Source organism: Fukomys damarensis, unplaced genomic scaffold (assembly GCF_012274545.1).
Source record: "Fukomys damarensis isolate Sample0158 unplaced genomic scaffold, DMR_v1.0_HiC HiC_scaffold_16, whole genome shotgun sequence".
NCBI classification, from domain to species: Eukaryota; Metazoa; Chordata; class Mammalia; order Rodentia; family Bathyergidae; genus Fukomys; species Fukomys damarensis.
Window position 1 is genome coordinate 19,356,656 of NW_022900928.1, and position 16,669 is coordinate 19,373,324.

The 16,669-nt window shown below is 35.7% G+C and overlaps 1 protein-coding gene across 7 annotated transcripts in view; it reads left to right on the plus strand.

Moving 5' to 3' along the window:
• Sbf2 (SET binding factor 2) overlaps positions 1–16,669 on the plus strand; it is a 350,526-nt gene that overhangs the window by 272,981 nt on the left and 60,876 nt on the right. For all 7 annotated transcript variants that reach the window (XR_778567.3, XR_004517428.1, XM_010615281.1 and 4 more), the window contains 4 exons: positions 2,192–2,319; positions 3,781–3,956; positions 6,782–6,927; positions 10,180–10,375. Coding sequence is in view for 5 of the 7 variants with exons in the window: in XM_010615281.1 (XP_010613583.1) it covers positions 2,192–2,319; positions 3,781–3,956; positions 6,782–6,927; positions 10,180–10,375 (646 nt within the window). In the remaining 2 variants the exon portion in view is untranslated. The remainder of the gene's footprint in view (positions 1–2,191; positions 2,320–3,780; positions 3,957–6,781; positions 6,928–10,179; positions 10,376–16,669) is intronic.

Sequence of the window (16,669 nt, forward strand, 5' to 3'; positions counted from 1 at the left end):
TTTTTTTTTTTTTTTTTTGGTACCAGGGATCAAACTCAGGTCCTTGCGCTTGCAAGGCAGGCCACTGAACTGCTGAGCTAAATCCCCAGCCCTAAAAAATGTATGAACTTTTAAATCTTAACCTTGATCACCACTTTCTAAAAGACGTTGGGGTTAATGTGTTTACATATGAATTTGGAAGGATACAATGCAACCTATATAATAACATATCTGATTTATCCAATATTATGAGATATATTCATTCCTCATTTATCTTTGAAATTTCCCCTTCTTTAAATCTTAACAGTTATGTTATTCCTAAATTGGATAGGCTCAACATGGTTTTAGTATATTGGTTGTAAAAGATTGCTTACCATACAGTAAGCAAAAACTCATAAATTTTAGTAAAGATGAATTCATAGGAATAGTTGTGCTCATTTTTGATAAATGAAAAATGGAAGAAAACTGCTTGGTCCCCTTGGTATATTGCTTATACATAAATTATATTTGTATTTAAAATTACAGTTGTATTTAAAAGAAACTAAATATACAGTACAGATTGAGTATCCCTTATCTAAAATGTTTGGGACCAGATTTTAGAATTTTTACATTTTGAAAGATTTGCATATGCTTTACTGCTTGAGCCGCCTTAATCGAAAACCCTAAATCCACAATGCTCCCAAATCCAAAACCTTTTGAGCACCCGATCTTCAATATATATGGGGTTTTTTTAGGACTTGTAGGACTTTTGTTAGATTAATGGAAAATACACATTTTGGACCTATAAACAAGAGATAATTGTGTGGTCATTTCAATTGTTATAATTTATTTTTTTAAAGAAAAATCCAGGCTTAGTATAAAAATTCATATTGCTCTCTTGATTTTTTTTCCTTTCATATTTTGAGTTTGCATCACATTTTACAAAAAATCTTTTTGTCATATAAAATTTTTACTTTTTTAAAATTTCTAATTTAAAATCTCTCCTTTAATATAATACATAGAAATCTGATAGTCTTACATGTGTTATATAAGCATAAGTTGCCTAAAACATCCTAGAACTTAAATCCTCTGTCATCTTGACTTTGTTAAGCCTCTGGGTATGAGCTTTATATAGGAAGATAGGATTTTTCAGGTTAAGGAAATGAGAACCTGTGATGATAATAAGTGGATAAACATATTGGGTAAATCTACTTCAAATCTTACCCCCTCTGGCTTACTGGATATGAGGTTTTATTCATTGCTGCTTTTGGTACATTACCTGTTCCACTGCCTGAAATGCCCTCCTTCTTCCCTTCTGTGAATTCAAATCCTACCCTGTCTTCAAAGCTCACCTTCCCTCCCACTTCATCTGGAAATCATTTTCTATTCATCTAGCATATGGAGATCATCTCCTTTTCTGAAATATTCAATGTCTTGAAACTCTGTTCCCTAAAACCTAGGAGCTAATCACACACTGAATTCTGCAGGTGACTCTCCTCCTGTGGTAAACTGGATGCTGTTCCAGGGAGGCTGTATGTGCTACTTCTTTTCTGGACTCTTATCTTTATATCCTCAGGTAGTTGATATTTTTCCACTTTGCTTTAATATTTACATTCCTAAAAATCTTGAGCTTAAGTCTAGTCCTGTCTTTTGAAGGCTTACGTACACAGTGCAGCTATTTTTTACTACGTAAGCAAACTTTCTTTTTTAAGTTTTGTTTTTATTAGTACATGTTGCAGTACATAATGATTACATTCATCAGGGGAGTTTGTATATGTACATAAAATATCTTAATTCTTTTGTCTGTTCTCCCTTTCCCACCCTCTCCCTCCATTTCTTGATACCCTTGTCTTTTGCAAAGGATCTATCTCTCCACAGAAACAAACTTTAGAAGCCTGTTCTCTTTTGCTTTATCTTTACATTAAATATCTTGGATATATTTTCAGTATTTGAGGATACTTTTTTGTCTGTATAAAGCTTACCCTTAAGGTAAGATTGCCTTAAGGCAGGTGATCTTGTGTAGCGTGTAAGTTCGTGAGATAGAATAAAGGCAGAAAGGTTGTGACAGTTCCTCTCATTCTGGGAAAAGATTATCTCTCAGGAGTGAATTGCCATGCAATAAAATTAATTAGTGGGATTCTGGAATCTTGGCATTTTCTCTGCAGATACATTTCTTCATCAGAGTGTAGATATCAGTTATAAAGTGCTGTTGCTGTGTCCTGTCCTTCTGCAGTTGGTGAACAGACAATTGTGCGGAGCTTCCCCATCGCCTCCATTACCAAGGAGAAAAAGATCACAATTCAGAACCAACTACAACAGAACATGCAAGAAGGATTGCAGATTACATCAGCATCTTTTCAGGTATAGTTTGAGGATCACTTGTCTGAAATGCTTGGAACCAGAAGAATTTCAGATTAGAAGTTTTTCAGATTTTAGAATATTTCCATAGACTTACCAATTGTGTATCCCTAATTAAAAAATGTAAAATCCAAATCCCTCCAAAATCCATAACTTTTGAGCACTGAAGTTTTGGATTTCAAAGTATTTGTTGGATTTTAGATATGATCAACCTGTATTAAGAAAGGAAGGCCCTCTCCTAGTATTAAAAAGTTTTCTGCAAATCTAATGATTTTGTGACTACTTTCCTTGGTCATGGAGTCAGAAGTTAGAAGATGAAGATCAGAATGTCTGGGAGTGAACTGAGTGAGCTGAGTGAACTCATAAATAGTTTTGGATTTAATCCTTCACTTCATGAACTCCTTAACCAACGCAGAGTACCAGTGGATTGTCTGTCAGTATTTAGAAACTCGGACATATAGTGGTACTTGCTTTCTACCAAGTTAAACTTCAGTTCCTGCAGAATAAAAACTTTAGATTTTAAAACAAACAAACAAAAAAAAACAGCTCTCTTAGTCTCAGAAAGAAATGCTGTATGGCTCTTCTGTGAAAGAGATAAAACTCTTAAGAAGTACAGCAAGGACTAATGTCCTTTGGTACTAATTGAGTAGCTCTTGATAAATTGAGGGATTTTTCCAGAGAGCTGTGAACAATCAGAACTTATAAAATTACTGATGCCCGACTCTGAAAGAAGCAACCTTTTCTTAGTTCAGACTATAATATGTTGCTTTTCCTATTCTTCATGCCTTGTCTCTGACTTCTCAGATTTCTAAGGTTTCCAATTCTTGCCTCATTATTTCTAGACAAGGAGCCCTCCCTAGACTCCTATGCTAATTTTATTAAATGTGAGGTTGGTGCTCTGTAAACTTCATACCTTCACACATCATGTGAAAATATTGGCTGCTTAGGGATTTCTCCACTGATCTAAATGCCAAAGAACTCTACATTCAAATATTGTCTGTCTGTACTGGTTAGGATTCTAGTTAACCTGATAGTTTTTCTTCCTAGAATTTTTGTCTCCCAGGCTAAGAAGTGACTTTTTTAGTCCAAATTCCTGGTCTACAACCAACAATTGAGAAATGGAAAGGGCATGCTTGCCACATCAGCTACTACATTTTAATTCCCAATCCCATCATAGCAAAGATAGTTATCATAGAAAAGAAGCTCAACTTCAAGATTGTGATTGTTTCTTGCCAACTAACCATATATGGCAAGTAAACTTTTTAGAGCCTCGCTTTTTTACTTTAAAATGTTTAATTGTATTGTGTTATCCAAAGTTCCTACATTCTCCAAAATCTTTCCATTTAGTATTATAAATTTTTTCTGAGTTTTTTTGTTGTTGTTGTTGTTGTTTTTAATAATTTGGGGGAAAGTTATCTGGAAATTCTTAGTGCTTCTGATGTAATTAATCTCTTTTGTTTCTAGTTGATTAAAGTAGCATTTGATGAGGAAGTCAGTCCAGAAGTAGTAGAGATCTTTAAGAAACAGCTAATGAAGTTCCGTTATCCTCAGTCCATTTTCAGCACCTTCGCTTTTGCTACTGGACAAACCACCCCACAAATAATTTTACCTAAACAGAAAGAAAAGAATACTTCCTTTCGGTAAGAAGACCCAGTTTCTTAATTTCAGCCCTCCTGTAATTGATTGTCAGAGGAAGTGACTTAGCTTTTGTGTCAAGGTGTGAATGATTGCTCCTTTTGTGTCATTCTGTCAAGACCACTGGGGCAACAACATAAGAACAGTGACATTGATATGTGTAATAAGCTTCAAAATCTGAAAGCTATAAAAAGCTTTGACTATCATGTCCATTGCTAATGATGCATTTTTAGAATGTGAAATTCTTTTTGTTTTCCTCATTAATCTCTTTCTAACTCTGATCTCTTTCTGGGTGAGGGATTTAGCTCAGTGGTTCCACTGCCTGCCTCACAAGTGCGATCCCAAGTACCAAAAAAAAAAAAATCATAACTCTAATCTCTTTCTACTTGCCTTTGAGCAGTCCCTCAGCTTTTGGCCAAGTGTACAGTTTGGCTATGTTCCTGAAATAGAAGTCTTTATTTTCTTTTCTTTTTTATCTTTTTATTTTGAATAATTTTAAATGTAAAAAATTTACACTTGGGCCTGGGATTTACCTCAGTCATTCCACTGCCTGCCTTGCAAACTCAAGGTCCCAAATTCGAATCCCGGTACACCCTGCCAAAAGAATTTACCCTACTCAAATAATTCCTGTGTATACTTTATCCACATTAACCAGCAGTCTCTACTTTGGTCATTTGTTTTATTATTTATTCTCACGCTCTCCTCTCTCTCTCTCTCTCTCTGACTCTCTCTCTCATGTGTGTTTATAATTTCTGAACCATTTGGGTTAAATAAAAAATGCCTCTTTATCCTTTTTTATCAATACACATTTTCTAAAAACAAAGACATTATTTCATGTTGTCATAGTACAGTAATAAAAACAAGGAAATGATGTAAAACTTTTATCTAACCCAGAATCCATTCAAATTTTATTGATGATTGTACTTACTTGTTTTTTCCCTGATCCATAATCAAGCATTGTATTTAGTTGTCATGTGAATTCTTATTCTGATGAAAGTTTCTAGGAATTTATGTTGAAACTCTTACATTTCAGTTATTACAAAATAACAGTTCTTTTAAATTCTTTTCCATCTATGATAAAATATAAGTATGACCATTTTAATTCATACACCATTAATCACCTAGAATGTGAACATCTGCCAATACAAATTATACATCAGAAATAGTTTGCTGACTTTTTGCCTGAAGTTGGAGTAGATTGGTGGTTATAGGGGATTTGAGTACTTCATTTTCCAGTTGCACAGCTAGAAACTTATATTACCTGGTGAGTGAAGGGACCATGGATATCAAGCTATGATTTTCTGATGCATGAACAGCTTCCTTGGGATTTATGAGTGAGAAAAACATCTTAGTGCTTTAGGCTCACAAAGAATCCTGTGATGTTTCTTATTCCAGCCTCCATGGAAGATACAAAACTTGGTATAGTGTTTTAGGTTTAGAAACTATTAGAAATGTAAGTATTTATATTAGTTTAGAAGTATCAGGGCCAGAGATTTAGCTCAGTGGCACTGTGCCTGTCATGTAAGCACAAAGTCCTGAGTTCTATCCCCAATACCAGAAAAAGAAAAAGAAATATCAGTACCAAGCCTATTGTACATCAGCTGTGTGGAAAGAGAGCAATTTAAAAATATTTAGAATTACCTTGAGTATATGAAAAGAAAGGTTATAGCTCTAGCTTGGAAATTTTTTCAAAACTATACTCAGTTTAAATTATATATGAAGTGATTTACAGTAGATTTAATTTAGGAAATATCTATATTTTATAATTCCTAACATATCTAAAATGTATTCTATGTCATTCAGGTTTGTACTACAGATGACCAAAAATACACAAAAAGAATTCTTTGTGTTAGAGAAGAAAATATCAAAAAACAATTTTTATTCCAAATCTTCGCTTCTGTGAGATTAATCAGAAAAGCAGCTTCTTTGTTTAATTCTCTGGATAAAAACACTGTATACCTAGATTTTCTATCTTTGAGAAAAACTACCTGAATAAATAATATACTTTTGGGTCCAAGTAATTTACATTGTAGTTTCCCATTAAATTTAAGCTAAAAATACTCATTTGTGTTTTATTTATTCTCTCAGAAGGGAGAATATTCTTTTTCTATACCTTAGAAAATTTATTGCTAATTCAAGGCAGGACTCCAGACATACATGCTTAAAATGTTTAAGAAATAAATCAAAATGTTCCCAACTGTCATTGTTGACTCCAAAGAGAGTTTGAATCAGTAGAAAAGGGAGAAGTCTAGCTTTCCATTTTGGGAAGACTTCTGAAACATGATTTGTGAGGACTGTTGAGGAGACAGTGGCACTAATACCTGTAATGGGCTCTGGGGTGTGCTTGACCAAGACACTAAACCAAGGAGTTTAGATTTGGGTTATATGTAGCTTATGTTTCACTTTATTTTGTTATATTTCATGTTTAAAACAGTATCCTGGTGACATTGGTGTTTTGTAGAAATTAGTCTGCTGCCACAAAAAAGTGACCTAAGGTGCCGGGGATTTAGCTCAGTGGCACTGCGCCTGCCTCAAAAACAGGACCTTTCCTGAGTTTGATCCCCGGTACTGCAAAAAAAAATTTTTTTTTAAGTGATCTGAAGAAAGTTTGCACAGTATCACGTTCTATACCAGTGGTGGTGAACCATGGCCCACGTGCACAGCAGGCTGTTTCTATCATTGAAAGCTCTAAAATGTTCGCCATCACTGGTATAAGCTATACTTATGACTTGTGGAAATGGAAACAAAAAATGGAGCTGTGTAGGTCTCAAAAATGTAAGTGATACCTTCATATTAAATTGATATTTCTCTTTGGTTTTATAACTTGTAGTACCTTCTCAAAAACAATCGTGAAAGGTGCCAAAAGGGCAGGGAAAATGACAATTGGGCGACAATATTTATTGAAGAGGAGGACAGGAACAATTGTAGAAGAGAGAGTAAATCGTCCTGGATGGAATGAAGACGATGACATATCTGGTATGTGAGAATTAACTTCTCATGAATCGATTTTATTCTTATATGAGTAAAAATAAAATAAGACATAGCTGCATTTAAAACCCATTGTTGTTATTGTTGTTTGCAGTTTGGGGGGAAGTTGTTTTATTTTGTTGAGAACAGGCCTTGCCATGTGTAGTCCAGGCTGACCTCAAACTCACAGAGGTCCTCCTGCCTCAACTCCCCAAATGCTGAGACTACAGGCATGTGTCATGACGCCCAGCACTACCTAAAGTACTTAAACATTGATGCCCAAAACCCAGGATCTCACTAGAAATTTGGAAATGTTTACCAGCTTCTCATGACTAGAAAAAAATTATTTTTCTACTACTTTATTGTTTAGATAAAAGTCTTAAATTCACGTTGGCCAATTTTTTGTGGGTCTTTATTATTAGTGATCTCTGCTTCTTATCCTTATTTATTTTACTACAAGTTACAATGAGTGATTGATGAGGAATGCTGGACTCCAAGTTATCATGGATTTTGTCATTGCTGTAAAATATTCAAAACTTTAAAAAGAAAAGGGTAAACAGATAACAGTATTTGGAAAGTTTTTCTAGGTAGGTCTTATTTAAGGGAGAAAGAAAGAAATTCCACTGCACAGGAAATTTAATTATAGGGTAGTCCATGTACCTTATTGTAACATTAAAAGTAAGGGAATAAGGACATTGACTATTTAAAGTTGAAGTTTGGGATTTCTGGTAAGAACATTCTGCGGCCTCTTAAAATGGGGAGCCTAAGATGAAAGAATTCTTAAATAAGAAAAAGACACCTGCTATTTAAGACAATAGAATTTAGGCAGCTGAGATACTTCTCAGTTGGGAAAATACAAGGAAGAAAACCAATTAACAAAATGCCTTATTGAATGAATTTTTTTTTTCCTGTGCTTAACCTGTTATCTAATGTTATGGAAGGAATTGGCAAGTGATACACAGAGGCAGCAGAATGGAAGTAAAATTAAAAAGTTTACTCCCATACTCCCATCAATGGGGATCAATGACACCTAATGGCAGTGTCGACTCCCCCATTGGGTTACAACTCCTTCTTTAATAGGGTTTTACAGCCTTGATCTTATTAAGTTGGTTACATTGCATTTTCACAGTTCACATTGCTGATACCCAAAACATGGTGGCAGGCAGTTGAATTTCATTCTTTATTAGGGGAAGTTACCTTTAAGATTTATCTGTTCTAGCCAAGGGAAAGGGAGTGTGTTTGGTTAACAAAGCTCACTGTGGTTCTTTTCATTTACAAAACTTTTTAGGCAGACTAGACGCCTCTAGTGCCGGTTAATTCTGAACTAAACAGAGCAAAGGGCAGAAGTTATCTTACACTGTGACATTTCCTAGGTTTTCGCTATTAAAGTTTTCCCTATCACTAACTAGTATGCTATGGAACACTACAGAGAATGTGATATATGTAATGTGAGGTACAATGTACTTACATCCTTTTCTTTGTCATGATCTTAGTTTTAGTTACTAATGATTATACAACAACTACTAGCTGTAACAAAAACACTATTTTAAAAGAAACTTCATCTTCAGTGAGGGCACAGGCTAAAGGTCTCCATTTCAATTCACCAGTATAAAGAACCGATGCAGTTTTGTGTTTATGTATGCATACCCTGTGTGAGAAGAAGTACATACAGTACAAACTCAACTCTGATGGCAATGAAAAGACCCACCATTCCATTACTGAAGCTACCATTTGTTGGAACCCTGGCCTCCTCACAGTCATATAAAGCTATAAAATGAATGCTATCCATTTGTACTGACTAGTTTTTGAAGTTTTTAGGATTTCACGGACTAAAACCATTCTATAACTGGACCCATTGACATGCACTTACAGTCCCAGCCACTTGGGACGCTGAAGCACAAGGAGCTCTTCAGCTCCACAGTTCAAAGCTAGCCTGGAAAACATAGCAAGACCCTATCTCAAAAAAACTATGAAAGAGGGCAGGAGGTTTGACTCAGTGGTTCCACAGCCTATCCTGCAAGCACAAGGGCCCAAGTTCTATCCCTGATACCAAAAAATAAAACAAAAAAAAAAGAGAAAAACTATGAAAGACCAAATTATATAATGTTCTGTTCTTTGTACCTCTACAAATAGAAGGCCAACATAAAACTGATACCTGGTTATGTTACATTGTGAAGCTCACAAATTGAAATAGAAAGATATCTGTAGAGATAATCTGTTGATTTTTTTTCTTTTTAACTTTAATAGAAGAGAGCCCTATTTTTACCTTGTACATTAGTACTTTGAGTACATTTCCAAAAACTTTAAAAGTTAAATTTGACTTCTGTCTTATTAACAATAAAAGTAAATTAGGATGATTTTTAACATGGGATTTTTTTTGTTAGAACATGCAGTACTAATTAGGAATGTCCTTTTAAAAAAGTCCTCCCTAAAATATTTGATTATTGAGTAAATTTTTCCACATCTAAAAGCTAAAGGAATATGTAACCTGTGATTGCAAAACCGTGAGGAGGTTTTCCATATAAACCACATCTTCAAACAAAAATATTTCTAGGAAAAAGAGTATAACTGTTTCAGATCATCTTTTTTAAAAGGGCTTTTTCCCTCTAATGAGCTTCTTGTTAATCTATAAATTTTCTAATAAAAATGTATACTCTGAGAGTAAGCTAAAAACTAGATGATAAATTTATATTGTGATCATACTAAAGATAAATTTTAGCTGAGTGTGATGGTATACACATGTAATCCCAGCACTGGAAGATTGAGGCAGAAAGATCATAAGTTTGGGCCCAGCCTCACCATTTAGCAAATTAGCAAAGGTGCTGTCTCAACCTTTAAAAAGGATTGGGGATATAGCTCAGTGTAAAGACACTAAGTTCAACCCCCTGTACCAAAAAAATAAAACAAAGTAAATTTTACTGACAAATAGGCTTCTGACAATGTTTGAGTGTTTTTGTAGTCTTATATTGAAATCACTGCATTGGGACATTAATAAGCAAGCCAATTGGCACATAAAAATATGGGTAACAAATTCAAAATTATACTAATGAATTATTTAAATGGTGTTATTCCTGACATTTTTAATTGAGTTACTGATATTTTATGACCTGACTGTCCACTGCTGTTTTATGATTACTCATAGTTACCACTTAGTTTGTGATACATATAATACCTGTCACCCTAAAGTAGACATTCTCTTCCAAAGAAAATTTAATCCTTTACTTTGAGCTATTTCTGTAAAAGCAGTTGCCATCATTACAGTTTCAGATGATAGTGAACTCCCCACAAGTACCCTGAAGGCCTCAGAGAAATCTACAATGGAACAGTTGGTGGAAAAAGCTTGTTTCAGAGACTATCAGCGGTTGGGTTTGGGAACCATAAGTGGCACCTCATCCCGTTCAAAACCAGAGTATTTCCGAATCACTGCCTCCAACAGGATGTATTCTCTTTGCCGAAGGTAAGTTTCAATGGGCCCACAAAAGAGACCTTTTCTTCCATTTGTTTTTAATGGGCTGTTTATATCCTTAGCCCAGGGAGAGATACAAATGCCAGAAAAGAGGAGTAAGATCCCCAGAGATGTGTATATTTAAGAGTTACTTTTTGTGTGGCTGAAGCAAGCATCTCATTGGCATTCTGAAGACACTAGTTATATCACTGTAAAATATATTAGGTGAGAAGGTAAGAAACAAAAGTGCTTGTCCCCTTAATGAACTTCCTTTGTCTTTTTTCTTGGTAGTTTACTGCTTTTCTAGTGTGCATGATGTTAACTTGAAGAATAGGATTTCCCAAGCAGATGGGAGAGATGCTGGGGATCCATTACCTTTTCTGTATAGAATCTTTTCTGTATACCTTTTCTGTGTAGAACCATATAGTAAATATGTCCAATTTGTGTGCTATAGAGTCTCTATTGCATCTGCTTAGCTCTGCCACAAAAGCAGCCTTAGGCAGTAAGAAAAGGTATAGGCAAGTTGGGCTTTGACCTACAGGCCATAATTGGCTGGCCCAGGTATAGGCAGGGCTTCTTATGCTGCCTAATTAGAATATTTATCCAGAATCTTATGTAAAGAATATAAATGAATACATTTTCTTTGTTCTGTTCTTGTCACTTCTTGCTGTTTTTCAAATAAAGTAAGCTCTATTTCATTCTTTTGTTTTGTTCTGTTTCGTTTTTTTGAGACAGGGTCTCACTATGTAGTTGAGACTGACCTGGAACTCACTCTGTAGCCCAGGCTGGTCTTGAACTCACAGTGATCCTCCTGCCTCAGCCTCCCAAGTGCTGGGATTACAGGTGTGTACCACCATGCCCGGCCTCTATTTCATTCTTTAGTGTATGTAAATACAGATTTTCTAAACCTTCCTAAGTTTTGGTTATTTTCACTTCCAGATAAGTTTTTTTCTTTGCATTTATAAATTCCTGCTTTAATTAAATAGCTTCAAAAGCACTTCATAAATTGAAAGCTTTGTTCATATTTTAGAAAGTTATCTTAATGTTACTATTAGTTTCATACCTATTGTTCCTAAAGACCTATACATATGTCATTTTCAGTGACAATTTGTTTATAAATACTGGTATGAAACTTGAGAAATAAGTTGGGAATATAGTTTGAGATTGTGGACCAATGCATATTTTCCATGAAGTATTGAAAAGTTGGGACTCTGAACATGTAGTAATTTTTCAGGGATTTTCTGTTCTCACTAAATCTTTGTAGATAAGTATAAGTGGTGTTATTAGGGAATGTGGTCCAGTTTAGGAAGCTAGCTATCAAATTATGACTTTCAGAAAACTGACATTTATTTTTCAGTTAGTAAAATCTCTTTCTCAGTCAGTAAAATCTTCGTAGATGACTTACAACACTTGTTATAATTTGTTTATGGTAAGCCGGGTGTGGTGGCGCACACCTGTAATCCCAGCACTCGGGAGGCTGAGGCAGGAGGATCACCTGAGTTCAAGACCAGCCTGGGCTACATAGTGAGTTCCAATTCAGTCTCAACTACATAGTGAGACCCTGTCTCAAAAAACAAAAAAAAAATTGTTTATGGTGCTGTACAATAATATATGTCAACTCTTAGAAAGAAGTAGAATAATAAATTCAGAAGAAAGAGGGACATAAAATACAAAGGGTAAATATATTATAAGTAGCAATATGTAGATTTAAAGGCAAGTAAAATAATAATTATATTAATTGTACATTGGCTAAATGTCCTAATTAAAAGAAGGTATTAGGGTGGGTGGGTGTGTTTTAAGCTTTTTGCTACTTTCAAGGATATAAAAAGATGGGGCTGGGGATTTAGCTCAGGGGTTCCATGGCCTGCCTTGCAAGTGCAAGGACCTGAGTTCAATCCCTAGTAAGAAAAAAAACAAAAAACAAAAAACTGCTGAGTTTGGCCCAAACTCCTGGCCTCGAGTGATCCTTCTGCCTCAGTCTTCTGAGTACTAGGACTATAGGCATGTCTCGCCATACCTGGCTTTCTTGTTATATCTTCTCTACCAGAAGTTGTTGTCACCAATATATATATAAATCAAATATAAATCAAAATAGATTTAAAATGTTTAAATTACTAGTAATACAGAAAGATTACAAAAGCTTTATTTCATAACAGGAATTAATTAAGACCAAGTAGAATTTATTACAGAAATACAGAACATATTTGAAAGGTAGCATGGAGATGTGTCTCAGTAGTAGAATTCTTCCCTGGCATTCACAAAGTCCTGGTTTGATCCCTAAAAACCACAAGAAGGAAGAGAAGGAAGGAAAAAGAGAGGGAGGGATGGAGAGAGGGGAAAGAAATCAGTACAAGGTCTTGAGTTCAGTACCAAAAAAAAAAAAAGAATTTATATCAAAATTAGAAAGAAAGGGATAGCTCCTAATCTCGTATCTGTTTTAAAAATCTTGCAGTAAGGGCCAGAGATTTAGCTCAGAGGCTCTGTACCTGCCTGGCAGGCTCAAGGTCCTGAGTTCAATTCCTGTAAAACCTTGCATTAAAACTACTTAATGTTCAAATTGCATAATGAAAGATTTTTCACTGAGACAGAACAAAACAGGAATGCCCACTATCCCCACTTTTTTTTTTTTTCTGTATTGGGGATTGAATTGCAAGGCAAGTGCAGTGCCACTCAGTTAAATACCCAGCCCTACTATCATACCACTTCTATTCAGTGTTGTACTTGAAGTCCTACACAGCACAAAAGGGCTAGAAAAAAAAACAGGCATGATGTCACAGGCCTGTAATCACAATTACTCGGGAGTTGAGGCAGGAGGATTGCAAATTCAGAGCCAACCTGGAAAATTTAACCAGACTCCATCTCAAAATTAAATAAAACAAATTGCTGGGGGCATAGCTCTGGTAGATCACTTGCCTGGTATGCACAAGGTCCTTTGTTTATTCCTGAGTACTACAAAAAGGGTGGGGCTACAAAAATAAAAGAGATAGAGGTTGAAAATAAAACTGTCATTATTCACAAATGACCTGAATGTACATGTGTGGCGGTCTGGCCATCACAACACGAACGTACCTGAGTTGGGGAGTGAGGATTGAGAAAGGACAGCACACTCAATAGTGTGGAGACAAGAGGTCCGATTTATTACACAGAAACAGCTCCTTTTAAAGGCAAGCCAACAGGAAACATCAAGCAATATTAGGGAGGAGATCAAAGGTCAAACTTACCAAAGTCCTTGAGCTGGGCGTGGTGGTGCACGCCCGTAATCCCATAAAACTAGTCTGGATTACAGTGAGCTCCAGGTCAACACCAGTAATCTCATAAACCCAGCCTGGATTACACAGTGAGCTCAGCCTGGATTACAGAGAGCTCCAGGTCAATCTCATCTGCATAGCTGAGACCCTCATCTCAGAAAAGCCAAATAGAGTCATAGACTGTGTCAATGCCTCAATGGTAGAAGAAGTTACTTTTCCAATGTCAAATGCCAGCGGGCTCCACATACATGTAGAAAATCTTAAAAAGTAAATTTGGTACATAGTCACATGTATTCAAAAACCAAACCATTAAAAAAAATCAATTTTTTTTTCAGCTTTAATTGACTTTATTGGTACATTTTAGGGATACAGTACAGTTACATTCATTGTTGGGATCATGTACCTCTACATGGCAAGTCTTGATTCTCATTTTTTCCCCTTACCCCTGCCCTCCCTTCACCCCCTCCTCCCCTCCCCATCTACAAACACTTTACTTTCATCTTTTCATTCTCTCACATTTTTTTCTTTTCCCTTTTTACTCTTCCCCTACCCATCCCACCTTCCCTACACCTTTAGCTCCTTTCTTCCCATTAAAAAATCAAATTTTTAATTCTCTTTTTTTGGGGGATGGATACCAGGGATTGAACTTGGGACCTTGCACTTGCAAGGCAGGTGGTGGAACCACTGAGCTAAATCCCTGAAAGAAAAATCAAATTTTTAAAAGTGATGCTGTTTACGTTCCACTGAAACTATACAGCACTAAGAAATATTAAATACAAAACAATAAATCCAGGGCCAGGGATTTGGCTCAGTGGTTCTGCTGCCTGCCTTGCAAGCACAAGGGCCAAGTTCGATCCCTGGTACCCCCCAAAACGATATGTAAGAGCTCTATATGAATACTCAAAATAATATTTAAGATCATTAAATGTCTAAATAAATAGCTGTTTCATGTTCTTAGATTAGAATACTCAACATTCTAATAACTGTAGCTTCTCCTGAAATTGATCTTCAGATTCAGTGCTCAGTTGAAATCCCACCAAAATCTTTACAGAAATTAAAAAATTATTCTGACATATATAAATGCAAAAGGACAAAAGTAGTCAGAATACCTTACAAATAATAAATACTACAGTATATCAAGACTTTTTATAAAGTTAGTGATTAAAATACTATGCATTTAGCACAAGGATAGACAGACCAACTAGTACAGCACAAAAGGAAATCCTGAATAGAAGTTACTGTTTTCAGTAAACAGTGCTGGAGATACATGGAGTGATTAATCTTGACTCTAGCTTGTAACACATAAAAATCAATTCCTGTTGATCTTTAGATCACTATGTAAATGATAAAATCAATAAAGCTTCTAAAAGACAAAGAATGCCATGTATTGAAGTAGGGAAGGTTTGTGTTTTGGGTTTGGCGGGGGAGGTGGACAGGAAAAGCATTGTCCATAAAGTAAAAAATTAGATAAATTAAGATCAGAAGCCAGCCATGATGACACACAGCTGTAATCCCAGCATTGGATAGGCTGAGGCAGGAGGATCACTGCAAGTTTGAGGTCAACCTGGGCTACATAGTTCAAGGCCAACCTGTACTACAAAGCAAGACAATAAAAAAAATTAAATACATCAGAAGATATCATTAACTTTTAAATGGAAAAAAAAGATATCAAGAAGACTAAAAAGACAATAAAAACTGGCAAGAGACTTGAATAGACAAAAAAGGATATTTTGGTGGGGAAAATATCTGAAAACATGTTCAATTTGTTAGTCTTCAAATGGACAGAAATTAAAATCCCAGTGAGACTATTGTATACCTGTCAAAATGGCCGACATTTAAGACTAACAATGCATAGTGCTAGTGAGGATGTAGAGCAAGTAGACTCATTAATTGCAAATGGGGCTATGAATTTGGTGAACAACTTCAGGAAGTTGTCTGGCAGCATCTACTAAACATTTACACATCTGCTGAACATATTCATGACATATTGCCTGAAAATTCTACTCTTTAGGTGGAATAGAATTTCCAGCAGATATACATACTGCTCCCAAAAGATATCTTCAGCAATGTTCATAACAACATTATTGTTCCTGATATTACTAGTTGTTGTTTGTTTGGTGGTGCTAGGGACTGAACCCTGGATCTCACATATGCTAAGCATAAACTGTACAGTAGAGCTACACTCCTAGTTCCTGCAACAGTATTCTTTTATTTTATTTTATTTTTTTGGTACCAGGGATCAAACTCAGGTCCTTGCGCTTGCAAGGCAGGCAGTGGAACCACTGAGCTAAATCCCCAGCTGCAACAGTATTCTTAGTAAGCAAAAGCTAGAAACTATTCAGAATCAACCACAGAAGGATAAATAAATGGTATTATAATCACATAGTGGTATACTATGCAGTCATTAAGGTGAACAAACTACAGCTATATACAGTAACATGGCTAGATCTCAGAAATGTTGAACAAAAGCCAGACAAAAAAGAATAAATTCTGTTGGTTTCTTTATCTAGAATTCAAAAATAAGGAAAATCTATCTGTATTGTTAGCATTCAGTACTGATAATCTCTACTTTTTTATTTTTTTGGTACTGGGGATCGAACTTGGGTCCTTGCACTTACAAAGCAGGCACCAGAACCACTGAGCTAAATCCCAGCCCAGGAGTGATAATCTCTAAAGAAAAGGGAAAATAGTAATTGGGAGAAAAACATAAGAAATCTTCTTAAGTGCTGATACCATTATCCTTTTCCTAATATAGTTTATGTTTTGAGCATTTGTGGGGTTTTTTTGTTTTTTGTTTTTTGTTTTTTTGGTTTTTGGTAGGTTTTTTTCTTGGTACCAGGGATCAAACTCAGAACCTCATCTTTGTGAGGCAGGTGCATCACCACTGAGTAACTCCCTGGCCATGAGCATTTGTATATGAGTTACTCTTCAATTCAGATTTCCACAGTAGCTTCTAAAGAAAAGTCTACCTCTTGGGGCTTACTCTGGAGCTAGAGCTGAAGGTTCTACGGGCAGTGGGCAGTAGGGTAGGGTGGTGGCAGGGTAGTTGGTGTCTCTC